General features: G+C 40.3%; 1 protein-coding gene across 1 annotated transcript in view; it reads left to right on the forward strand.

Moving 5' to 3' along the window:
• Nucleotides 1–26,159, forward strand: part of Glud1 (glutamate dehydrogenase 1) — a 36,480-nt gene that overhangs the window by 5,913 nt on the left and 4,408 nt on the right. Inside the window, exons 2-10 of the mRNA XM_038348482.2 lie at nt 7,830–7,910; nt 9,549–9,604; nt 12,699–12,762; nt 16,486–16,580; nt 20,626–20,805; nt 21,967–22,104; nt 22,827–22,964; nt 23,506–23,586; nt 25,226–25,349. Coding sequence (XP_038204410.1) covers nt 7,830–7,910; nt 9,549–9,604; nt 12,699–12,762; nt 16,486–16,580; nt 20,626–20,805; nt 21,967–22,104; nt 22,827–22,964; nt 23,506–23,586; nt 25,226–25,349 — 957 coding nt within the window. The remainder of the gene's footprint in view (nt 1–7,829; nt 7,911–9,548; nt 9,605–12,698; nt 12,763–16,485; nt 16,581–20,625; nt 20,806–21,966; nt 22,105–22,826; nt 22,965–23,505; nt 23,587–25,225; nt 25,350–26,159) is intronic.

The raw sequence follows: 26,159 nt of genomic DNA on the forward strand, positions 1-26,159 counted from the left end.
CTAGGAACAGGATGGGGCAACAACAGCCCCACCTGAAAGGCCCGTTCAACCACAGTCTAAATGTATTAAATAGAGTATCCCAGGAATATGCCATCAATGGTCTCAACTTGTGTACCATTCTGGGAAGTGACATAAAATCTCATGCTGACTGCCTACTCATGGCCATACCTTTATCTTACCATATTCATATTTCCTATGCTTTGTGGTGGTGTTGGCAATTAGATATGCCAAAGAGCAGCCGAAAAGTGCTTCCATTGTCCCACCACTTAGGAGGTTGAGGTAGGAGGCAGGCCAAGGCTGCAAAGCCACAATCACAGAAAATTAAAAAATAAAATGAATTGAGGTTCAGGAGATGACTCCCCTATTAAGGGCAGCTGCTTTTTCAGAGGACCCTGGTTCTGTTCTCAGTGCACAACAGCTCAACACTGCCTGTAACTGCAGTTCCAGGTGATCCAATGCCCTCCTCTGGCCTCCATGGGCACCAGGCAAGCTCTTCGTGTATAGATGTGCAGGCAGGCAAAAAAAAAAAAAAAAAAAAGATGTGCACAAATTTATTTTTAAAAATATATTTTTAAAGTTGAAAAGTAATAATTTATATGGTATGTGTATGTGGGTAAGAGATACATAGTATTTAAAGGGTTTGGTATCTTTCATACTTTCAATCATCCTCTAGAAGTTTTAGAACATAACCCAGCAAAAACAATAGGGGTTAGCAAAATGGTTCATCAGGTTAATGCCTTTGCTGCCAAGCCTGATGACCTGACTTCCATCCCTGGGATCCCCATGGTAGGAAAGAACTAACTCCAGATTGTCCTCCAACCTTCACACACATACTGGGACAGGTGCACATACACACACTACAAACACACACGCACACACACAAGCACACAGGCATACACAAAATAATTAATTAAAATGTTTCCTTTTTTGTTTGTTTTGTTTTGTTTTCGAGACAGAGTTTCTCTGTGTAGTTTTAAAGCATGTCCTGCCACTCACTCTGTAGACCAGGCTGACCTCAAACTCACAGAGATCCACCTGCCTCTGCCTCTTGAGTACTGGGATTAAAGAGGTGTGAGCCACTGCCCGGCTTAAAAAAAATTTTTATTTAAAAGATAAGGGCTTATAAAAGTTTAAGGCTGTATTATGTAAAATGATATATAAATCGCACGCATGTATTTTTCTTGACTGCACCCTTGCATAGTATATGGGCCCCTATTGACAGTTGTTTCTGTGGTCAGTTGCCTCCCTTTCTGCAATAGTAATTCTGCTCTTATTCTCCTACGACCCATTGAAACTAGATAGCTGAGGTCTTAACCCTTCAGCCTTTTTAATTTTTTCATAACAAGTTAGGATAGTTACTGTTGTCTTTTGCTATTGTTACCCAACTTCATCTGGAGGTGAGAAGTATCATTTTGACTATATAGCTCAGGCTGGCCTCAATTGCCTGTGTGCTAGGATTACAGGCATGTACCGTCATACCTAGCTGTCATCCAACTTTATACCCACTGGTTTAGCATCAAACCTGTTGGTGATAAAAGATTGACTAAGTCATTGTCAGAAGAAAAACTATGTAGAAATTTTTTTATTTAAACATTTAAAAAGATCCCCTTAAGCCGGGCAGTGGTGGCGCACACCTTTAGTCCCAGCACTCTGGAGGCAGAGGCAGGCGGATCTCTGTGAGTTTGAGACCAGCCTGGTCTACAAGAGCTAGCTCCAGGACAGGCTCTAAAGCTGCAGAGAAACCCTGTCTCGAAAAACCAAAAAAAAAAAAAAAAAAAAAAAAAAAAAAAAAAATCCCCTTTTAATGCATTATCTCCCGTCTGTCAGGTAAGCTTTAAGCACAAAGATAGCTACATTGTTCATAGTTACAAACATAGATCATTTGGGATGATTTAATTAAGTATGTTTCCCCATTTCCAGGATACAGATTGATGTTACTGAGAATGCCTACTCCCAGAGAAGACTGGTCACAAGTGCTAATCAAGTGACTTAAATTATGATTTAAAAAGCATTCACGTGTAAGATATAATTTAAATTTTTAGTAAAGAGGCTAAACTTTGTTTCTCAGGAAGTTTAAGTTTGTCTCTTCAAAGTGGCTAAAATGAGTTGGTACAGTAGTGGGTTATCAGTTCTTAAAAGGCTCCTGCCTTCTTAGACAAAGAGTTCCTTGGCAGTGCCAAGTAAGTTCATTGGTCTCCCTCCCTCCTTTCCCTTCTCCCTTCCTCCTTTCCCTTTTTCTTTCTGTGATAGTGATGAAGTCCAGGACCTTGCACAAGCAGGCTACCCCTGAGCTATATACACAGCTTAGAACTCTAGTTTATTAAATAGATAATTTAGAATACAGCTGGAATTAGAATTTCTGATGAATAAACTATGCCCCTTTAAGGAAATCCCAGCTCAAGTAATTTTTTAAAAAATATTTGATTTTCCATAAATGTTTAATTACTGATTCATCATACAAAAAGATGGTAGCTAAGGATGTGTCAGTGTGTTTGGTTTTGGTTCACCTAGAAAAAGGAAGAAAATGTCATGCCGTCAGTTGTGGTTTTCAGTCTTTTTTTTTTAATGTAATGAGTTGGTGGTTTGTTTTCTCTATCACTATGGCAATTCCAGCTAGTTTTGAAGGGGTGGGAGATTTTGTTTGTTTTTGTTCTTATTTTTGTGGGCTTTGTTTTGTTTTACTTACATTGTGGGGGTTGGGGTGTAGACGTGGAAGTCAGAGGACAACTTGTAAGAATCTGGTCCTCCCTTTGAGCCATGTGGATCCCAGGGATGGAACTTTTGACCTGCTGAGCTGTCTTCCTGGCCCTGGTTTTTGTTCTTTTTAGATGTGTTCTAGCTCTATAACTGTATGCTACGATGTTGTCCAGTCTGGCATTGGACTTGGACTGATTCTTCTGTCTCAGTTTCCTGAGTGCTGACCTGCCGATCTACTCCAGATGATGTGTACTTTTACACATTCCTTCTTAGGACAAGGACCTACACTGTCAACCCCAGCATATTTGATGCTAAACTAAGTATAAAGTTGGGTGACAGGTTGGTGTGATGATGCATGCCTGTAATCCCAGCACACAGGCAACTAAAGTTAACTTGAACTACATAGAGTCCACCAGTAATTAATTCCTAAGCATGCTGAAGATCATGGTAATTAATAAGCAGCATAAAGGGGCTGGAATAGGGCTCAGAGGCTGAGAACACTTGGTGGTTGAGAGCACTGCAAGAGGACCAGGTTCAATTCCCAGCACCCACATGGCAGCTCCATTATCTGTAACTCTAGTTCCAGAGGATCCTATACCCTCTTCTGCCCTCTGTGTAGGCACCAGGCATGTCCATGATCCACAGGCTCACATATAGTCAAAACATATAGTTAAAAGCTATTAAAAGTGTGTTGTGCTATGTGTAGTTTGCATATATCTGCTGTGTTTCATTAGTATAAAATGTGGAAAGCCGGGCGGTGGTGGCACACGCCTTTAATCCCAGCACTCTGGAGGCAGAGGCAGGTGGATCTCTGTGAGTTCGAGACCAGCCTGGTCTACAAGAGCTAGCTCCAGGACAGGCTCTAAAGCTGCAGAGAAACCCTGTCTCGGGAAAAAAAAAAAAATGGAAGTCAAAGTTACTATTAACTTTCTAAGAATAAACTGTCTCATTTCAAAGGCTCCCCTGCCTCAACTTTCCATGCTGTCCCTGCGTGTGCTGGCTAGTTTGAAGTTAACTTGACACAAGCTAGAGTAGCTTGGAAAAGGGAACCTCAATTGAGAAACTGGCCTATGGATAAGCTGTGGTGCAGTTTCTTGATTAGAAATTTATGTGAGAGGGCACAACTCACTGTGGGCAGTGTCATTCCTGGTCTGCTGGTTCTGGGTGCTCTAAGAAGGCAGACTTAGCAAGCCAGTGAGCAGCATTCCTCCATGACCTCTGTTATCAGCTCTTGCCTCCAGTATCCTGCCCTGTTTGGGTCCCTGCCCTGATTTCCTTTAATGATAGACCGTGATGTGGAAGTATAATCTGAAATAAATCCTTTTCTCCCTGAGTTTTTTTATTTTTAATAATTTATTTAACCTTTATTTTATGTGCATTGGTGTGAAGGTATCAGATCCCCTGGAACTGGAATTACAGACAGTTGTAAAGCTGCCATGTGGGTTCTGGGAATTGAACCCAGGTTCTCTGGAAGAATAATGCTCTTAACCGCTGAGCCATCTCTCCAACCTTTTGTCCCCAAGTTATTTATGGTAATGGTGTTTTATCACAGTAGTAGGAACCTTAATGAAGATTCTGCCCTTCTTCCGTAAATATCAACATTGTCACAGTGGTGTTTGTGGTTTTCTCTGGTGGACTAGAGCATAGATTATTTTGTCAGCAGAATAGAACATGGCCCTAGATTTGAGACCCCTCCTCTGATGATATCCATTTTTCAGAGATCTGTTAATCTACCCATTGCCCATTTTAGGTGGCCAATGGAGCCACTGCTTTTTGTTAAAACCCTCTACATCCACCCATTCCTCTTAGTGCTAATCTACTATAGCTACTAGCCCTGCTGCTCCAAACTCAGATGAGTTCTTTCCAAACACAGTCATGCCAACTGCAGTAGTAGACGCTACAGATTTACCGTCCTGTTTCTAGAATTAGTGCTCTTCTTGTACTCTGATTGTGTTAATTCCTCAACTGAATTAGTTAGCAGTGCAGTCCTGTTCTTACATAAATATCTTAAATGTCTATTCAGATGTGATGAAGAATTTCCAGGGTTTGGGTTTGGATCCCAGGGGGAGAATAACTAGCTTCCCTGAAGTGTAGGTTATCTCTTGTTTTACTGGAGTTATTTTGAGATCTCGACGGCTCAACTATGCAGTGCCTCTTAGACTGGGAGTAAAAGCATAAGTGTACTAAGATTAAGAAAGCTTGCAAAGGAAGCGTTCTTGACCCCAGGTAGTACCTCTTGCTCCCTCCTTGCCCCCCCCCCCCGTCTTTATCTGCACCAGGGCTAATCCCCTAAACTTCTGCTTTCTGACACTCCTCCTATGCCTCAGTCCACAGAAGTTTCTCTTCAGTTCATAGTCTGCAGGAAAATGCCTGTGGTGTGACTAATAACTCCACATGGGTGGAGTTGGAAAATTTTCTTCACAATCAAGTTCCTGAGGTCCATCTATTGGAAACATGTGTTTTATTATAGTCTCAATTTCTAACTGTTGTCTTTCCAAGATTTTTGTAAAAAAAAAAAAAAAAATTAGTAATTTTTAGATAATACGCGTAAGGGAAGCAATAATTCTTATTTTTTTATTTATTTGTGTATGTTGGGGTGCCACAGCACATGCATGTCAGTTATCTGTGCCATATGGGTCCCAGGCATTGAAGGCAAGTATTGCTTAGTGGCAAGCACTATTACTTGGTAAGCCATCTCACTGGAGGTTGGTTGGTTGGAAATTGGTTGTCTGGTTTTGTTTTGTAGTGCTAGGTAATTGCTCTACCTAGGATACATCTGCAGCTCTTCGTTGTTGTTGGTTTTTTGTTTGTTTGTTTGTTTGTTTGTTTGTTTTGAGACAAGTCTCCCTATGTAGTTGAGACTCGCCTAGAAATCACTAGTCCTGACTAGCCACAAACCCTCCTCTTGAGTGTTTGGATTGCAGACATGCTCACACCCAGCAATAATTTGTGATTCTTATTTTAACAAATAAGAATTTAAAAAATTCTACCAGTTTATCTTGAGAAGTAATAAAGCCAGGCTAATTAGTGTGTATTCGGTTTTCTGTAAAATATACCCTTTTGAAAAAGTAAATTGCTTCACAGCCATAATCCCAGCACTTGGAAAACAGAGGCAGGAGGATAGCAGGTTCAGTCAAGGCCAGCCTAAGCCTTGCAGCAAGACCCTGCCTATAAATTACTTTGATGTGTGCTGCTACTTTGTAATTACTTGTGATTGTGACAGTAATTAGTAGTTAGTTGACATTGGAGTTCACAGTGCAGGGTTCTGTGCTAAAAGTTCCACAGCCCTTCTCCCCAGTGAAGAATAGTGCTGTCTCCTCTCCAGGTATGTAAGCTAGTCACCTGGGCAAGGCATTAAACTTAGTTTTTGCTTTAGCATAGTTGTTTGCTTGTGTGTTTGTGAGACAGGGTTTCTCTGTGTAGCCTTGGCTGTCCTGGATCTGTAGACCAAGCTGGCCTCCCAAATGCTGGGATCAGAGGTGTGCACCACCATGCCCAGTGCTTCAGCACACTTTACACATTATAGTTCTTCCAGAAATTTGAAAAAAAAAGAATTGGCATTTAAGTAAAATTTTGTTATAAAACTATTTCATCTTACTTGCAAATTTATTTTCCTGGATTACCTTTCAACTAATTTTGTTTTGTTTCATTTAGGATAGCTAAATGACTGCTCACTGAATAGCCCAGGCTGCACTCAAACTCATGACGGTTATCCAGCTTCAGCCTCCTGAGTGCTGGATTGCCATCAACATGCTTTGCCCACCCATGCCTGGCTTAGTTAGGATTGGTACTTCATAGTGCTCTATTTCAGTCCTTTCATGATCTGTAGGGATACATTTGGGGCTATCAGGTTCTCACTATGGAGTCCAAACTGACCTGGAACTCACTATATAGCCCAAGCTGGCTCAAACTTCTGCCAGTCCTGCTGCCTAAGCTTCCTGAGTGCTAGAATTGCACATATGGTAATCAGACTAAATGTGTCAAAACCGGTGACTGTTCATTTGCCTACTTTGAGATCGCTGTTACCAAATCCCCTGAGCTAGGGAGGAGTAAAAGGAAAATTAATACGCCGTAACGGGAATGTAGCACAATGCAGTGCTGTGATCTCAGCACTTGGGATGATAAGTCAGCCTTGGCCATATGAAACCCTATTCGTGATTTTTAAAGGTATTGACTAGAGATAATTTTTTAAGTTTTATTCTTATTTTATGTGTATGGATGTGTTGTCTGTTTATGTCCCACATCTGTAGTTGGATCCCCTAGAACTGGAGTTGCAGGCAGTTGTTAGCTGCCATAGGAGTCCTGGGAACTAAACCTAGGTCCTCTGGAAGATTGAGTGTGCCCTTAACTGCTGAGCCTTCTCTCCATACCCTGGAGATAACATTAACTTTGTTGTTGTTGAATTCTTTGTCTGAAGTATGGGCACACCATGCCAGAGCACATTGTGAAGATCATAAAATACCTTCCAGCAGTCTGTTCTCTCCTTTTGCTTACCTTGCAGGGATCCAGCTCAATTAGTCAGACTTTCTCAGCAAACACTTTTGCCCACTAGGCCCTCTGCCTTGCCTTCACCCTGGGAGATAACCTTTGTCTTTGTGAAATTAGTTACTGCTTTTACTACTGATCTGTAAGTCCCTTAAGGGCAGAGACGATGTTTTGGTCATCTTTAAATCCCTTTATAAGCAAATCTAGACTTCATGACCGCTCTTGGCCATCAGAATACATTAAATTAATTAATTTAGTGCCCATTCTCTAACTCTTTGGTGTCTATTTACCAGATTTTCTTTTTGTTTTTTATGGTTTTCTTATACATATTTCAGGCATGGCTGTAAAATATAAATGGACAGCCGGGCGGTGGTGGCGCACGCCTTTAATCCCAGCACTCGGGAGGCAGAGGCAGGCGGATCTCTGAGGTCTACAAGAGCTAGTTCCAGGACAGGCTCTAGAAACTACAGGGAAACCCTGTCTCAAAAAACCAAATATATATATATATATATATATATATATATATATATATATATATATGGACATTTTCAATTTATAGCTATTATTTTTAATTAACTTTCCAGACGTTTGTTCTAAATATAACTAATTCTTCCCCTGCTACCTTTTTTAAATGCCAATGTCCCCAGGTATCCGATACAGCACTGACGTGAGTGTGGATGAGGTAAAAGCGCTGGCTTCTTTAATGACGTACAAGTGCGCGGTGGTCGGTAAGTGACTGAAGAAATGTCTTCTTAGGCCAGGCTACTTCTTATTACTGTGTCTATTATGATTTATGTGTATGGAGGTCAGAGCAACATTGTAGAGTTCTCTCCTATTTCCTTGGGTTCCTGGAATCAAACTCAAGTTGTCAGGTTTATAAGTACTGTTACCTGATGAACCAACTTATTGGCTCCAAGATTACTTTTAGTATGCTATAAAATAATTAACAGGTGGGTATGGTAGCACACACCTTTAATCCCAGCACTCTCGAGGCAGAGGCAGGCAGATCTTGGCATTCAGGGCCAGCCTGGTCTACAGAGTTAGTTCTAGGACAAACAAGGCTGTTGCACAGAGAAATCCTGTCTTAAAAATCCAAATATATATAATTTTTTAACAGAACTGTTGTTTTATTTTTAAAGGGCCTTGTTTGTTTATTAAGATAGGGTCTCAAACTCTATAGCCCTGACTGGCCTCAAATGCTCCATGTAGACCTCTTCTGCATCATGGCATCGAATTCACGGAGATCTTCCTCTCTGCCTCCCAAATGCTGGGATTAAATGCTGTGCCACCAGACCTGGCTTAGTCCTTTTATTTTCTTTCTTTCCTTTTAATTCTTGAATATGATTTAATACTCTTCTCCATTTCTGAATTCACCAAGATCTTACTGCTTAGGATCTCTGCAGAGGCTGTAGGAAATGTGGACAGTTTTCTCCCTTATTTCTATCTGTGCATGTGTAGTATATATCATCATAGATTGATACATCAGTATGTAACACATTACATGTAGGAGAAACATTGATTAAGGAAATACAAAAGTTTGTCATCATTTCCAAACTTAAGCAGTGAAATTTTTTTTTCTTCACAAGGAGAGAAACCATGTTTATTTTTTCACAATGTATTTCTTTTTGTCTAGCAAAGTGTTTGATAAACACTTACTTATTACAAGGATAATTTCATAAAACAATGGTTCATAATGGCAATATTTGCTGAGTATTTGCTGTGCAGTGAAATTTTTATAAAAGCTAACTGGATTTTCTTTAAACATAGATCTTTGTTTTAAATGCTTATCCATACTCTATAAATAAGATCAAATCAAAGTAGAAGGAAATTGAATAAGTATACCCTCTGAATCTAATTAACACCTTTTTAATGTCTTTGTTTCCTATGATGCTAATAATTGAACCCAGGGCATTTGCCTGTTAGGCAGGTACTCTATCAACTAAGCTATAGCTTCAGTGCTGGATTTATTTCTGGAATTTCCTAGAATTAAGAGAGTCATACATTTTTGTAATAAAGGTTGAGAATTCCTAACTTGAAATGCTTCAGAATCTGAAATTATATGAACACCAAGATGATGCTCCCAATAGAAAGTGCCATATCTGATCTTAGCAGTGGGTATTATCAAAATGTAGGTGATAGTGAAATGCCTACACCACGACCTGTAGTCTACGTGCATATGACACATGGAATTCCCATCTAGAGTTGGGTCCCATCCTCAAGATGGCTAATTGTGTGTATATAAATTAAAAATCTGAAATGTAAGAAATAAACAGTTGAAGATTGCTCCCCAGTATTGGACAATGTTCTTTGTTTTTATACTTTTTTAAGTTTTATATGGAACAACATCTTTTAGTCTTCTGTTTCAGATGTGCCATTTGGAGGTGCTAAAGCAGGTGTTAAGATCAATCCCAAGAACTATACAGTAAGTATCCAAGTGGTGTTTGTATACACGAGGCCTAAAATTGTGTTCCTCATGCCAATGAGAGTAATGGTTTCCATTGCTTTCCTGAATGAGTAGGAAAACAAATAACTATTGAATTAATAATGAATTAGCTAAGTAGTGTATTTTGCCATATGTGTTTGTCTGCTTGTTTGCCCCAATGAACTTTTTCTTACTTGATACTTAATATTTTTATATTCATAGACATATACATCCATGCTTTAATTTTGATCTGTAGTTTTAAGCTGTGTGTGGTGGAGCATACCTTTAATTCCCAGGACTGGGAAGCAGAGACAGTCAGATCTTTGGGTTCAAGGATAGCCTGATCTGCATAGAGAGTTCCAGGATAGCCTGAGCCATACAAAGAAACTCTGTCTTCAAAAATAAATAAAATTTTGAGTTGAAGTTCTAATATAAAGATTTTTTTCTAGTAATAAATAACTGATCTAATAAACATCTTATTTATTTTGTTAGTTACACGTTAATTAAAATTGGTTGTTTCAATGATCAACATAGACTAAATTAATGATTTGTGTACAAACATAATAATTGTCATTTTTATTCCCTCTGAAATTCACCTGTTGATGACTTCCTTGAACTTCCTCTCACCCACACTTGGTGTATCTTATTTCTTTCTTTCTTTTTCTTTTAAAGAAAATAAACTATCTTTTTTTTTTTATTTTACATACCAGTCCCAGTTCCCACTCTCTCCCCTCCTTCCATCCCCTCCACTTTTCCCACCACCACCCCCATCTAGTCCTCAGAGAGGGTAAAGCACATTGCTTTGGGGGAGGTCCAAGACCCACCCTACTATATCTAAGCTGAGCAAGGTATGCATCCAAAGAGAATAGGTTCCCAAAGTACGGGCACAGGAGACCATTTCCTAAATATAACACCAGTAGCGCAGACGCTAAGAACAACAATAAATGGGACCTCCTGAAACTGAGAAGCTTCTGTAAAACAAAAGACACAGTCAGTAAGACAAAAAGACAGCCTACTGAATGGGAAAAGCTCTTCACCAACTCCACATCAGACAGAGGACTGATCTCCAAAATATATAAAGAACTCAAGAAATTAAACATCAAAATTCCAAATAATCCAATTAAAAATGGGGTACAGAACTAAACAGAGAATTCTCAACAGAAGAATCTCAAATGGTCAAAAAACATTTGAGGAAATGTTCAAAATCCTTAGCCATCAGGGAAATGCAAATCAAAATGACTCTTAATACACCAGTCAGAATGGCTAAGATCAAAAACACCAATGATAGCTTATGCCGGAGAGGATGTGGAGTAAGGGGAACACTCCTCCATTGCTGGTGGGAATGCAAACTTAGACAACCACTCTGGAAATCAGTATGATGGTTTCTCAGGAATTTGACAATCAACCTACCTCAGGACCCAGCAATACTACTCTTGGGCATATACCCATAGGATGCTCTGTCATACTACAAGGACATCTGTTCAGCTATGTTCGTAGCAGCACTATTCATAATAGCCAGAGCCTGGAAACAACCTAGACCCCTCAACCATAGAATAGATAAAGAAAATGCGGTACATTTACACAAGGGTGTGTCTTATTTTTATAACTCTTTTTAAGAATCCCACACTCACCAGGTGGTGGTGGCGGCAGTGCAAACCTTTAATCCCAGCACTTGGTAGACAAGAACCAGGTGGATCTCTGAGTTCAAGGCCAGCTTGGTCTACAGAGCAACGTTCCAGGGCAGCCAGGGTATACAGACACGCTCACACTCTCAAATGTGTCTTGCCCTTTTTTTTTTCTTTTTTGAGTACCTTTCTGTTAGCCCTCATGCCTGTATTAAAACATCTTTATTAAACCCCCATCTCGTTTCACTTTTGTGCATGAGTTTTGTTTTGTTTTTTTGAGACAGGGACTCACTCTATATCCCCGCTGACCTCATCCTTTGCAGTCCTCCTAAGACCCAAGATTACAGGCATTTAACATGTAAATGAAAATACACGCATGACCCACATAGGTCTATATAAATATAATTATTTTGTATGTGTATGAGAGACGGAAACAGAAGGAAGAAAGGATTTGGGGTTGATATCACTATGAAGCCCTGGCTGGCCTGGTGCTTACTACTTATACTCTAGGATGACTTCAAACTCGGTAATCTCTCTTTTACCTCTCAGCTGCTGGGATTGCAGGACCCACTGTCATATTCTCCTTTAACAGCCTTTTTCCTTTTTGTTTTTAGACAAGAGTCTCCCTACAGGGGCTGGAGAGATGGCTCAGAGGTTAAGAGCACTGGCTGCTCTTCCAGAGGTCCTGAGTTCAATTCCCAGCAACCATATGGTGGCTCACAACCATCTGTACTGAGATCTGGCGTGCGGGCATACATCGAGGCAGAATGTTGTATACATAATAAATAAATAAATCTTAAAAGAAAAAAAGAGTCTCCCTACATAGCCTATATCTGTCTCTAGATCCTTCTGCCTCAGTATCCCCAGCATTGGAATTATATTCACCATACTTGGCAGGTATAGGTGGATCTCTAAGGTATACAGCCAATATAGCCTGTATATCAAGTTCAACACAAGTCAGGGTTGACTCTCTCATAGTAAGACTCTCAAATCAGTCATGTCTTCATCACCCTGTATACAAGCACACACCCAACAGGACTGAAGATTGGACCCAGGCTCTGATCCTCATATACTAGGCCAGCGCTCTACCACTAAACTCTGTCTTTTCATCCTCTGTGTTTTCATTCGGAGACAGGGTTTCATAGAGTTGCCTTGAACTCTTTGTAGTCCAGGAGGCCTTTTAAAATCATTTTTGCGGGGGACTAGGATTACTGACCACTGGTTGTTTTAACCAGTTTGAGATACATAGCAAGTTCAAGGTCTGCCTACATTATTAACTCTATCTCAAAACAAAACAAACAAAAAATAGTAAATCGTGCCTGCTCTTCAAGTTGTACTGTGTAGTACATGAGGGGATGTAGAAATAAATGCTCTTTACATAGAAAACATGAGAAAAATTCTCTCTGTTTGATTTTTGTATCAAAATGTTTTTTGTTTTCTCTCTCCTCCCCCCCTCTCTCTCTCTGCAGGATAATGAATTAGAAAAGATCACACGGAGATTCACTATGGAGCTGGCAAAGAAGGGTTTTATTGGTATGTATTGCTCTATGTGTTTCTGTATCAACACCTAACAAGTCATGGTCTTGAATTAAACTCCTGCCTTTATAAAATGTCTGGATGTAGTTGTCCTTTCCCTTCCAGAACCAAGTTTCCTTATAGATCTCATAGACATATCTTGGCTGTTTTTGACACATCTCCAGTAGGCAAGAGCAGTTCTCACCATGCAGTGTGGGCCAAGGACACCAAGGAGAGATCTCTCCTGCCTTATTTATATTCTTTTCTGAAATATGGAAAAGGCCATGACTACTAATACTGGATTTATATAGCAATAATTTTAACATGTAAAAAAAAATGTTTTTTTAAATAGCCATCCAGTTTTTTCCCAAAGCCATAAAAATCTGATATCATTTGAAACCGGTGGTTTTTTAAATATTCATTAGCTGTTCCTTTTTAATATGCATTAGGTGTTCACTGGGACCTGACAGTGAGGCTGGTGTAATGTACTCAATAATCCAAGCATCATCACTGTCTCTGAGGAGTGCTCAAGTTAGTTAGAAGGCTGTGTGCAAAGCTTGCTAAATTTCTAGGGGTACTTCCATTTGCTTGATAGTTTTTATTGCCTTGTATTTGTTATGTTCTTTGTGAGATATGAATATTGTTTGATGCATACATATTATTTACTCTGATTTCTAAGCAGTTTGTCTCATATTTCTTGGTCTAGAATACTTCTGGTTTATTTAAATAAAATAATTAAGGTTACTCAGTAAAGTGTTAAAAGAAAATTGGCTGAAAAGGAAGTTGGAGCACACAACCATACCCTTAACTCTGCTTTCCTACCCTTGTGTTTTCCCTCCATGTTTCCTCCACCAATGACATGTTCCTATGAAAGTAAGCTATAGTTTGACCCTTGCCCTGTTTTTAGGGAAAAAGATATGAAATTAATGGATTAATAATATGCGGGAAGGTAGAATGTCATGAGATTTGGTCTACAAGCAGAGTTTTTGACATGCCTTATGAACACTGTTGTGACGTTTACTTGGGCCTCATTGCACAGGAACATTTTGCCAGCAGAAGTTAATGAGCACCTAACTCTTGCCTATAGGGATGCTTTCAACATGGTGAATTGAAATCATGACTCAGCCTGGCAGTGGCCTTAGTGGTTGTTTACATAGTGCATTTCCTCTTAGCCTAAAATCTTAATTCTGTTTTAACACCCTTTTGTTTAGGTTTCATTCAGTCGTAGCCATTGCATCTAGAGTGTCTACCAGTTCAGTTATGACAGCTCCAAAAGTAAAAAGTGACTCATTGGAACTCCGAAAGACGGCAAGCCATAAATATGAATCATTTGGCCCCTTTGTGTGTAGAGGGCAAACTTTCAGAGCTTCTCTGTTTTCTTACTTCCCTTTCTGCAGAGTTCTCCACTGTGACTCAGTCTGAATTCTTACCCAGTTAATTTTGTGGGTTAGGATCAGCTTGTCAAATGGAATATGGGTGGGGGAAAGCTAAGATTTTGATATGAATTGTGTTGTATCTGTAGACCATTTTGGGGTGGGGATTGCCATATTTACCAAATTAAGTCTTCCCATCTATGACCATGGACATCCTTCTATTTGTTGAGCTTCTTGTTTCTGTAAGCATTGCTTCACATTTTCTTAGGACTAGAGACAACTCCCTAGTCTTTTTGATGCTATTATAAGGGATGTTGATTTGTTGGGTTGTTTTGGGAGGTGGGGGGGGGGGGTTGTTTGATTGGTTTGGTTGGTTGGTTGGTTGTTTTTGTTTTGTTTTGTTTCCTTGGTTGGTTTTTTTTTATTTATTTTTTGTTAGAATACTTAGTTCTGTCATCAGACCCACATGGTTACATATTTAATACAGTGTTGTCCCTGTACAAAAGGAAATGATGTTTAACATTTGTAGACCAACATGGCTGTTTATTTCTGTACAGTGTCAGCTTAGTAAACTTGGAGATTGTTTTCTCATTAGGCTAATTCTCCTTGCTTCCCTTGTGACTTGTGAAATAGCTTATCAGTCAGGAGTCATGGCTTTATGTTTTTTCAGAATGTCTTTCTGATTCACAAACACCTGACCTCAGACTTACCAGTTCATATTGCTATCTGAAGCAAGACATTCTCCTGAAAACTAGAATAATACTCCTTAGATATTTGTAAACAGATTTGATAGCAATTTCTCCTTTGTAGCTTAGGAAAGAAATGCAGTTAAACAAAGTTGTGCTGACCTACAGCCTGAGTGTGTCAACGGGAAGTAAGCACAGCAGACAAGTAGATGAGGTAGAACAACTGTCCTTCAGATGGAAGAGCGCTGTGGAAAACAGGCTTGTGGAGGTTAAGCCTCCTTAGATTTAAAGATGCCTAAAGTCAAACAAGACTGTGGAGTGGCAGATTAGGTTGGAGCATAAAACTTGAACCTTAGTTTTCTTCTGCCAATCTTGTATTCATATCACAATTTGTTCAGAAAATTAGTATCTAGGATTGGGTCCCTTGAAAGGGCTTTATTTTATGGAGAGACTTAATAATTTGATCAATTTAAAGTTATTTTTTAGTGAAAATAATGTATAATATAATTCAAACAGCATATGGTAGAAAGTTATAATGCTTAAATCCAAGAATATAGTAAAAAGTTATTGATGCCTGTCTTTCTAAACCTGAATACATATGTTTGTAGACAAACATGGAGGGGGGATAGAGAGGGAAGGAAGAAGATAATAGAATTTCATGTAAATGAGAGCATGCATAGCTATATGAAACCTGCCTTTTTCTACATTGTGGGTTTGTAATCATTTCAAGTCATTTACAAGGTCTAAAAAAAAAAATCAACTTTTTGCCGTGCGGTGGTGGTGCACCCTTTAATCCCAGCACTCAGTTCTCAGTGAGTTCAAGGCCAGCCTGGTCTACAGAGTGAGTTCTAGGACAGGCTCCAAAGCTACACAGAAACCCTGTCTCGAAAAAAAATCAACTTTTTAATGACTAGTACTTTGTGTAGCTATGTCATATCTTACTTAATTTTCATCTTAGATAATTTTTATCTTATATTTTTGAGAGTATTTCTACATAGTCCTCCCTTTGCAGTTGGATTGATCATCACTGTTGTGTTGCTCAGAAAGTTCACCGTATCCAGTGGTGTTAGACACAGCAGTGGTACTGTCACTACCTGTAGGCCAATGTTTGCTATTCTCATACTTATTTTAGTTTGCTGTGCTCTGGGGAACTAAAAGCTAAGCCCAAAACCTTCCTATATACCAACCGTTGGCCACTAAATCAAACAAGAGTATTTCCTGAGTGAAAGCATCACAGACCTTATAAACACTTGGGTCAGCAGTGCCACGTCCCTCTTCTTTCTCTACCTGAGAAGGCCTAAGCCATAGGGAGCTGAACTGTTTCATACACATCTGCTCAGTAGCCAGAATGGTCCTGTCATGGTGGTCGGGATGATACAGTTAAGGAACTGAGGCTGAGAGACAACAATTGCCAGTGTCCTACGCTGAAGTCCCAAGAGTGACATATCTTTTGTCTGTAGGTAACTTCCAGATACAACCCAGTAAACTTCAGTGGAAAAATGTAGCTATATGGCATTATATATACAAGTTTCATAAAGAAGAGGCATTTAATGAATATTTTTGTGACTTCTAAAGTTTTCTAGCCACAGTGACATTGTTCTCTTAGAGAATTGCAAGCATCTTTATGTTTGAGATAAGCTTATCTTAAAAACTGGCACACTGCCCTTTCCCTGTGCTCCCAGGTCCTGGCATTGATGTGCCTGCCCCAGACATGAGCACGGGTGAGCGAGAGATGTCCTGGATCGCTGACACCTATGCCAGCACCATAGGGCACTATGTGAGTATCCTCTGAAACCCAAGGCTTCCTGTGTTGCTGTCCACAAGAAGTAACAATCCATCTGATTTAATGAGAAATTGGTAATTGCTGGATTCATCTCCCTTTTAACTGGAAACTCGGCATGCATATTACTTTGCCCTCTGTCTATTCTAAAATTCTAAACATAGTGAGCGTGAACTGGGCTTTTGCTTTCATGCTGGACACTAAGGCCAGACCTTCCCAACCAGGGCAGCTCACTTGCTGAGGCACTAGATGGGATGCTCAATTCTGCCTTCCCATCAAAGTGCATTCACTTAAAGAGGAGCTAAGGCGTGTGAGCTAAGGTCTGGAAATGGTGTGATGTAAAGGTTTGGGGTTCTGAAGAAGGCCTTTTTGAAAGGATATTTATTTGAGCTGGACCTTAAAAATGTGGTTGAATTTCAACATCTAGAGATTTGGGGACTAAGAGGACAGCAGAGATTGAAGGTAAGGCATACATGTGTAAAGGTGGTGGAAGAGGTAAGTGAACCACAAGTGTCAAGTCCTGGTATAGGTTTTACTTGATAGTGAAGAGACTTGGCTGTGACTCATCCTTCAGGAAGAGAAGCTGTCTATGTGACAGCAGCCCCTGTCTCACGAAGTTGTGGAGAGAACAACTTGTCCCTGAAGGCTATGAAACCTCGGGAAATGAAGTTTCCATAAACTAAGAAGAGAAGTGAATATTTATTTTTGAGAGAGAAAGATAACACAAGAGCATGAAGTTGGGTGGGTGTCTAAGGAAAGGGGGATTTTTAAAAAACATGTGTTTACACTAAGTAGAAGTCAGGTGTGTGCTACAGCTGGCATGTGCGTAAGCTGTTTCAGAGCCGTGGAAAGGGGGAGTGGGACCTTATCAGAGCCTATGGAAGCAGGGTCAGTGCAGGCCTCTTTGGTGGGCGAGGGACGAGGCAGAAAGAAGTATTTAAAAGTCCTGAGGTACAGAAGACAAATGAACTTCAAAGACAGGGTACGGGTGTTGTAGCCAACCAGTAGGTGAGGAGAGCTGCCAAGTTACTGCCAATTAAGACTTCAGTCTTTGTCCTGAAAAAGAAGCTATGGCAAACTCATAATCAGTGTCTCACTCTGTGTATAGCAGGAGATGGAATTGTTGAGGGCTGGATAGAGGATCCCAGACCACAGAAGGGTATGGAAAAGGGGAATGGAACAGTAAACATCCAGCTAAGAAAGTGGCATTAGGGAGACGCAAAGGAGCAGCGGTCTAAAAAAGTCACTGCTGACTGAAAAGAGTTTTGTTGTCTGGCTGTTAATTGAATATGAGTCATTGATGTGAGAGGCAGATCGTGTAAGAGAAATACAGTCCTTTGTGAGAGTGAAATGCTGGGCAGTCGGGGTTGTCTGTCCAGGGCCCTAATGGGAAGGGGGTTTTGGAGGAGAGGCACATTTTCTGAAGCAGTATTGCACAGTGCTTAGAGCCCAGGCAGGCCTTGTGAATTCTAGTCCTGCCTTCTTCACCCTCCAGCTTCATGTGCTGGAGACTGCTTTAGCTCCTCAAGTAAGGTAACAGTAAGATCTTCTTAAGACCCTAGGATTAAATAGAGTAATGTACTTAGAACAGTGCACAGCCCTTAGTAAAGTGCAAAAAGAGGGAAAAGGTACCACACCATGTGAGTTGTGCCCATCTGTGAAATGGAGTGCAGCAGCGTTAGATTTAGACCACCACTCCCCTTCCATAGCTCCTTTCTTTCCCTAAAGAAACAGGATCTGCTGTGTAGCCCAGTGTAGACTGACACTTAGAGCCATCCTGTTGCTTAGGCTCCCAAGTGCTGCTGAGTTTGCTGCCTTCACTGTCACTCCTGGCTTGCATGCCACCTGATGTTGAGAAAGCACTGGATGTGCTCTCTTGTTCTTGAGCTGGGCTCTGCACTGACCTCTGCAAGCTGGTCGGCAATGCACACACTATTTCTCATAGCTCCTTCACAGTTGTGGCAACATGAGGAAGTTTAGGACACTCTGCCTGAGTGAACAGAACTAATAAAAACCCTTCCATCTTTAACTGATTGGAAATCTAAAGACTCAGACCACAGTAATACAGAAGCATCATTTCTGGCATCTAACCCTATTGACAGTATGGTCTTGGGGGACATGGGCATGGTTCCTACCTCCTGGGTTCCCAGGCCATTAGGTATGCTGGAGAGTCACTGGCACCAGACCTGACTGCAAACAGTTATTTCCTTCTGCCCAGCATTTGCATTTCCACAATTTATTTAGAACCACCTGGCACCAGCTTTGCAATTCTGTATCATGGTGTTAATTATTCATGAAAGAGAACTGTGGGAAAATACTAATTCTGAGGGCCTACTAAACTGCCTTCTTTTCAGAGTGGCTCCATTCTTTTTGGTGGTAACTACCAATAATGCAAGTCTAAGTTCTCTGTTAAAAAAAATATTTAAGTAAAGGAGTCAGGTGACTTCTGGGTGGGGATATGCTAAAAACTTGAGTACTTCATTGCAGGAGGTAATAAATTCACGGAGGAATGCTTTTGCACCTGGTTTAAAATTCTCCTTTATCTTCTGTTGATCTTCTGGGCATGATTACTGCCTCTCATTTCTTCTGTTCTGTGATCAGTGTGTCTGTTCTACAGTGTTCTCCTTGATACATTTATAACGTGGTGCTTCAGAAGGGACGCCCTCCCAAACCATTTTTTTCTCTTTTGTGTGTGCGTGTATATGTATGACCATTGTCAACACTGTCTTCTGCAGTTGCTCTGCTCCTTATGTTTTGAGGCAGGGTCTTTTTGAACCCAGGGCTCACCAACTTGGCTACTCTGGCTGGCCAGCAAGCCCCAGGAATATTCATGCTTGCAAAACAGTGTTTTACAACTGAGCCATCTGCCCAGGCCATAAAGACCCCATTTTACTAACTGTGCCTCTTTGTAAACAAAAAGATGTGCACAGCCTTAACTGAAAGAAGGTAAAAGGTAGGTAAGATGAAAATCACCCTCTTCCGCTTGGCAGATCTATTAGTGCTACCAAAGGTACAGGCATCTTGCCATAAATACAATTTTAAAATTGTCTTTTGAATGTCATCTTTTGAAATTCTTTTCTTTATTTGACGTAGGGTTTTACGGTATAGCCCTGACTGTTCTGGAGCTCACTATGTAGGCCAAACTGGCCTTGAACTCAAAGATCTTCCTGCCTCAGCCTCCCTACCAAAATGCCAATTACAGGCATGTACTACCAATCCCGGCCAAAATTCTTTTTTTTTTTTAATGATATGTTAAATTTCAAAACTGGTTTGGCATAGTACAACACTATATCTTTCCATTAAGGAAAATCTCAATGCCTTTTTCTGGTTCTTGGTTTTTCAGGGTTTTTGGTTTTTGTTTGGCAATCTTAAGGCATTCACAAGTGGAATGTGAACTCTAAGTTAATGTGGCTTATTTTCAGTGAAGGAGTAATAGCTTCAAGATGAATCATATCTATGTTTATGATATTGTTATTTGTGCTTAACACTAAATTCCTAAACTTTTTCTCTCAGTGTGAAAAACAGCCTACCTTATTAGATTCTTAGAACAGAAAATTGGAAAAGGCCTCTCCCTGTTAGTTAATATGAACTTTATGTGACTCACAATTACTCAAAGATTTGCACAAGCTTGTAGATTATATTTTTATAAACAAGATACCCTTGAACTTGAGCTTCTCCTGCTTCAGCAAGTGCTGGGGTTACATACAGGCAGTGCCACGACACCAGCTTACACGCACACATACACTCTTACTAAAAATGTGTTAAACTAATGAAAACGTGCTATGTGTATTAGCTTGATCATAGAAACAGGACTTAGTACTGGGTATAATGGCACATGCCTATAATCCCAGCACTTAGAAGGTTGAGACAAGGATTGCAAGTCAATGACCTGTCTCAAAAGAGATCTAAATTCTGACTCCTTTCCTCTCAAAGGGTTTATTATTGTTATTGTTATTTATATGGTATCGGGTTGAACCTCAAGCCTCACTCACACTAGACAAGCACTTTACTCGTGAGCTATATCTCTAGCCCTCTCTTACAGGATATCAATGCACATGCCTGTGTTACTGGTAAACCAATCAGTCAAGGAGGCATCCACGGGCGCATCTCTGCTACTGGCCGTGGTGTTTTCCATGGCATTGAGAACTTCATCAATGAAGCTTCCTACATGAGCATTTTAGGAATGACACCAGGGTTTGGTGACAAGACATTTGTTGTTCAGGTAAAACAATTTGGGGGTTTGGTTTGGTTTTGCTACTTGTATTTATTTACTTATGTGGGAAGACATGCATGCTACAAGGTACATTAGAGGTCAGAGTAGGAGTCAGTTCTTCCACCAGGTAAATTCCAAGGATTAAGTTCAGGTCATCAGGCTTGGATACACATGCTCTTACCCATTCATCCATCCCACCAGCCCCCAGGTTTTGTTAGCCTGTCCTAGAGCTAGCTCTTGTAGACCAGGCTGGCCTCGAACTCACAGAGATCCACCTTCCTCTTCCTCCCGAGTGCTGGGATTAAAGGCATGCACCACCACCGCCCAACCGGTTTTGTTTTCTTAATAGCTGATATATATTTTTAAAAAATTAAAGGTTTTTCAATTTATGGCATTAAAAATTCTTTGAGAATTTGTTAGATTTTAGGATGGTTTTCAGAATGAAACATCTTTTTTTTTCTTAACCTTGATCTGATTCATAGAATTCAACCTAATCTCTTAGATTAAATACACTACTGTCACTTCTTTTGGTCATTATTTAAGCATAAAATTGCATTCAGAAGAGGAAAGGCCTCAACTGTAAAGCCACTGTAATTGTGCAGAAATATTTTCACACTGACCTAAATTTGTTTCCTGTGTCAGCATGTATTTCACTTGGAAATTTACACTTGGCATTACCATAAAATAGCAGTGCACCTTTATATGTACAGTCATGAGACCCTAGGCTCTGACTGCGTTGGTGTGGGTCCCCACTGCCATTTCTTTATTAGCAAGCAAAGCCCTGACTACACTTCTCCAGGGCTCAGTCTCATAGGCAGCAGAAGGTTTCAGATTTGTAATCATAGAAATTTATCATTAAAGAAGCCATTCAGTACATTGCTTCTCTTTTTCTTAATATATTCAGTTGTTTGTGGATATGTGTATGCCACAGTACATGTAGAGGTTGGTTCTCTCCTTTCACCATATGGGTCCTTGGGATAGAACTGAGGTCAGCAGAGTTATACTTGGTGTCAAGTACCTTTCCCATAAGACATCTACTGTCCCAGGACATTGCCTCTTTTAGCAAAATTTTTGAGACTTGCTTCTAAACTATCAGTAAAGATTTATGTTGATCAGAATGAATTATACTCTCTGCATTGAGTCTATGTCATGCATAATTGTTCTTCACAGGGATTTGGTAACGTGGGCCTGCATTCTATGAGGTATTTACATCGTTTTGGTGCTAAATGTGTTGGTGTTGGTGAATCTGATGGGAGCATATGGAATCCAGATGGTATTGACCCAAAGGAACTAGAAGATTTCAAGTTGGTATGTTATTCTAATATCTGAGCAATCTTTTAAAATTTTAAGAGGTTAGTTTTTTGGGGTTTTATTTTGTTATTTTAATTTTGTGTTCATGTGCTATATAGCATTCAATTGGAGGTCAGAAGACACCCTGCAGGACTCTGTTCTCTCCTTCCACCATTGGGGTCCCAGGACTTAAATTCAAGTCATTATTATTTGATGACAGGCACTGAGCCATCGTACCAGCCTTAAAAAAAAAATAGTATTTTCAGTTATTTCTTTTGAGGTGGGTGAGACTTGTGCCACTGTGCACATGGAGAACAACTTGGAAGGGTGTTTCTCCTTCCACCACATGGGTCCTAGGTGGTTAAACTCATCATCAGGCTTGGTGGCAGGAACCTTAAGTGTTCTTTCTTCTGCCGTTTGGTTTTATGCTTGGATGGTGAGGTTGGGGTTTTTGAATTCAAACTTGGTTTGATCATCTTGCCTCTTCCTTCCAAGTATTGGTAGGATATTTATCTTTTTAGAGGCTTGGTCTTGCTGTATGTGCTTGGTTGGCCTCATATTCCCTGGGTAGCCCAGGATGGTTTAAAACTCACAGCAATCTCCTTGCCTCAGCATCACTAATGTAGGAATTATAGACATGAGCCACTGTACCTGGTTCTAAATAGATTTTGTATAATAGGCGCTAAAGATAGCATTTAAACTGTGTTGGAACCCTTAGTCTGACTTTGAAACTCTTACAGCAACATGGATCCATTCTGGGCTTTCCCAAAGCAAAGGTCTATGAGGGAAGCATCTTGGAGGCTGACTGTGACATCCTGATCCCTGCAGCCAGTGAGAAGCAGTTGACCAAGTCCAATGCTCCCCGAGTCAAAGCCAAGGTAAAAACCCTTGTAGAAACAAATGGGCATCATCAGTGTGGAGTGTCATAAGAGCTCATCAGTGACTTTGTTTGAGTCACAGAATTTTACCCCACTACCACCACTTTCAAAACATAGTTTTAAAAAAATTAGAGAAGCAGACAAATAAAAGGTAACCTTTGGAGCTGGAGAGATGACTCAGTAGTTAAGAGCACTGGCTTCTCTTCCAGAGGTCCTGAGTTTGATTCCCAGCAACCACATGGTGGCTCACAACCATCTGTAATGAAATCAGGCATGCAGGCATACATAGAGGCAGAATGTTGTATACATAATAAATAAATCTTTAAAAAAACAAAACAAGCAAAAAAACCTCATCCTTTCAAAAACAAACAAACAACAAATATAGCTTTAAAAAAACATGAAAGGTAACCTTTATATACTTTGTAGAGCAACTCATTTTAGCTGAAATTCTTCTTCTCTTCCTTTAGCTCCTTATACAAGCAGTCAGCTCTTTCCTGTGAGAATTTTCCTGGCATCTGTGCCTGTCCCCAATCTCTTGCAGATCATTGCTGAAGGAGCCAATGGACCAACCACTCCCGAAGCCGATAAGATCTTCCTGGAGAGGAACATCATGGTTATCCCGGTAGGAAACCGTCTTGGTTCCTGGGGTTTTATGTGCTCTAAGAGTCATTTCTTCTGCTAGCAACTGGCAAGGAGAGGGCCCACTGGTGTCAAAAGTTGTAATAAATTCCTAATCTTCATTTACTTTTAAGAAAATACAATGGCAACAAGGCTAAGGCCAGGGTCACATTGTGCAAGAGCACACACATGAAGTTCAAGGGTCAGTCTGCAGCACCTTAAGAAACAAATGACAGAGGGGAGGATCGGAAGTATGGTTAGTGTAATATGCCAGTCACTTTTCTCTTAGTCCTGAACATTTTTCTCTCTACCTTTCAGTTGTAACTAGAGTAAAAGTAGCCCTCAAAATCCAGTTACATTAAATATATACTGGGTCAGAAATACAATTCTAAGTTAAAGTCTTAAGTTTTGTTACCCAGTTTGTAACTTTATGCATTTTAAGTGTCCCACTGCTTTACTGAAAAAAGAAAAAAAAAAAAAGGAAAGGAGAACTTAGGGCTAAAGAGACGGCACAGCCGTTCAGAGCCTGTAGTGCGCTCGCACACTCAGAGCCTCACTGGGTGGCTCAGAGCCTGTGCTCCAGCTCCGGGGATCCCACACCCTCTTCTGGCCTCTGTACACACTCATATACCCATGTATACACATTTCTTTCTTCTTTTTTTTCCTACTATGAAGAATGTGTATTCAGAATTTGGGGTGAAAATGGAGGAGTTATTGGAACTTAAAATGAACTCTGAATAGCCCATTTTGTAGAAAGCATGTGTTTTAAAACAAAAACCTCACTTAATTGAAATATGCTGTCTTAAGGTGGTGGCAAAGGTAATACCATCTTTTGGTGAGGCATCATCAGTCCACTGGCTGGTAAGCCAGGCCTTTAGTCTGAGATCATGGTAAGAATAAGCTAATTACCACCAAAACCATTCAGTGATCTTGATCCATTTGCAGTGTTTGACGTTCTCTTAGAGTTGCTCTTACTACGGTGAGGAATAGTGACCAAAGCAGCACTCCCACATCACTGTTTACCATCAGAGGAAGTCAGGGCGGGAGCCCCGAGGCAGGAGCTGATGCAGCGGATGTGGAGTGTGTGCTGCCCGCCCCCCCATCAGCCTGCTCTCCTACAGAACCCAGGACCACCAGCCCAGAGGAGGGCCCTACCCACCATGGGTTAGGCCCTCCCACATCACTAATTAAGGAAATGCCCACGGCAGCATTTCTCAACCTTAGGGTTATAACCCCTTTGGCAAACATCTATCTCCAAAGGTATTTACATTACAATTCATAACAATTACAAAATTACAGTCATGAGGTAGCAATGAAAATAATTTTATGGTTGGGGTCACAACATGAGGAGCTGTTGTTAAAGGGTCGCAGAGTTAGGAATATTGAGACCACTGCCTTGCATACAGCTGGATCTTATGGAGGCATTTTTAAAATTGAGGTTCTCTCCTCAGATGACTTTAGATTATGTCAAGTTGGCACAAAAACTATGCAGATGTTTAGTCTACCTGGGTATTGAAATTGAGTTCCTGAGCCTGACAAGATGGCAGAGCAGCTACAAGTACTAAGTGCCAAGCCTGACATTTATTAAAGCCATCATCTTTTATTTCTTTTTTTAATGTATTTTCATGTCATTGTGTGTGTAGGATCTCTACTTAAATGCTGGAGGAGTGACAGTGTCTTACTTTGAGTGGCTGAAGAATCTCAATCATGTCAGCTATGGCCGATTGACCTTCAAATATGAAAGGGACTCTAACTACCACCTGCTCAGTGAGTTCTTCCTTAGAATCTTGTTTGTGTCTCCAAAAATTGTCCTGTGGACCCAAGAAAGAGCTGGGAAAGCATAGACACTTAGGGAACCTCTTCCTGATAATCCTAGAGACCTTTGCCTAAGAACAGAAAACAGTTTTCTGTCTCCTGGTTCATAGAGCAAAAGGACAATTTTTTTAAAATAATGTTGTTTTCCACAAATAAAAATCTATAGATTAATGATACTCTAAAAAGCCTTTTTTAAACCTGAACCCCTCCACTGATCTTATTCATCCCTATCTCTAGTTGCTCTCAGAAAAGTCCTAGCTAACATTTATAAAAAAATTATAATGAAACCCATTCTTTTATGCACTAATTAAAAGAAGTACAGCCTAGTGTGGAAGCCCATTTTTAGTCCTCTGGTAAGCATTTTTATTTGACCAGAGTAAACTCACTATTGAGAACTCTCATCCAGCTGAAATAAAACCAAGACCTCCCACTGCGTCCCTGTACTCTGCCACTCTGAGAATGTTCCTCTCTGTCCTTTTCTCTTCCCTCAGAATTTCTTTTTAACAGAGCCAAGAGAAGAAAACCCTAGTGATGGGCGTTTATGGAAACAAAGCAGTGACCTAAATTCACATTTCTATACGAATCTGGCAGGCTTCTCCTTGCTGAGCTTTTAATAATTAACCCTTCTATGTCATTAGGAGTAAATGTTTCTAAACCATTAGGTTGTGGGCTACACACACATATAGGTCAGAGTTAGTAAGTCGTACATTTACTTTCTCCCTCTATTAACAGTATCTTACGTGATGTCTTGGCTTCTTACAG

Source organism: Arvicola amphibius, chromosome 12 (genome assembly GCF_903992535.2).
Source record: "Arvicola amphibius chromosome 12, mArvAmp1.2, whole genome shotgun sequence".
NCBI lineage: Eukaryota > Metazoa > Chordata > Mammalia > Rodentia > Cricetidae > Arvicola > Arvicola amphibius.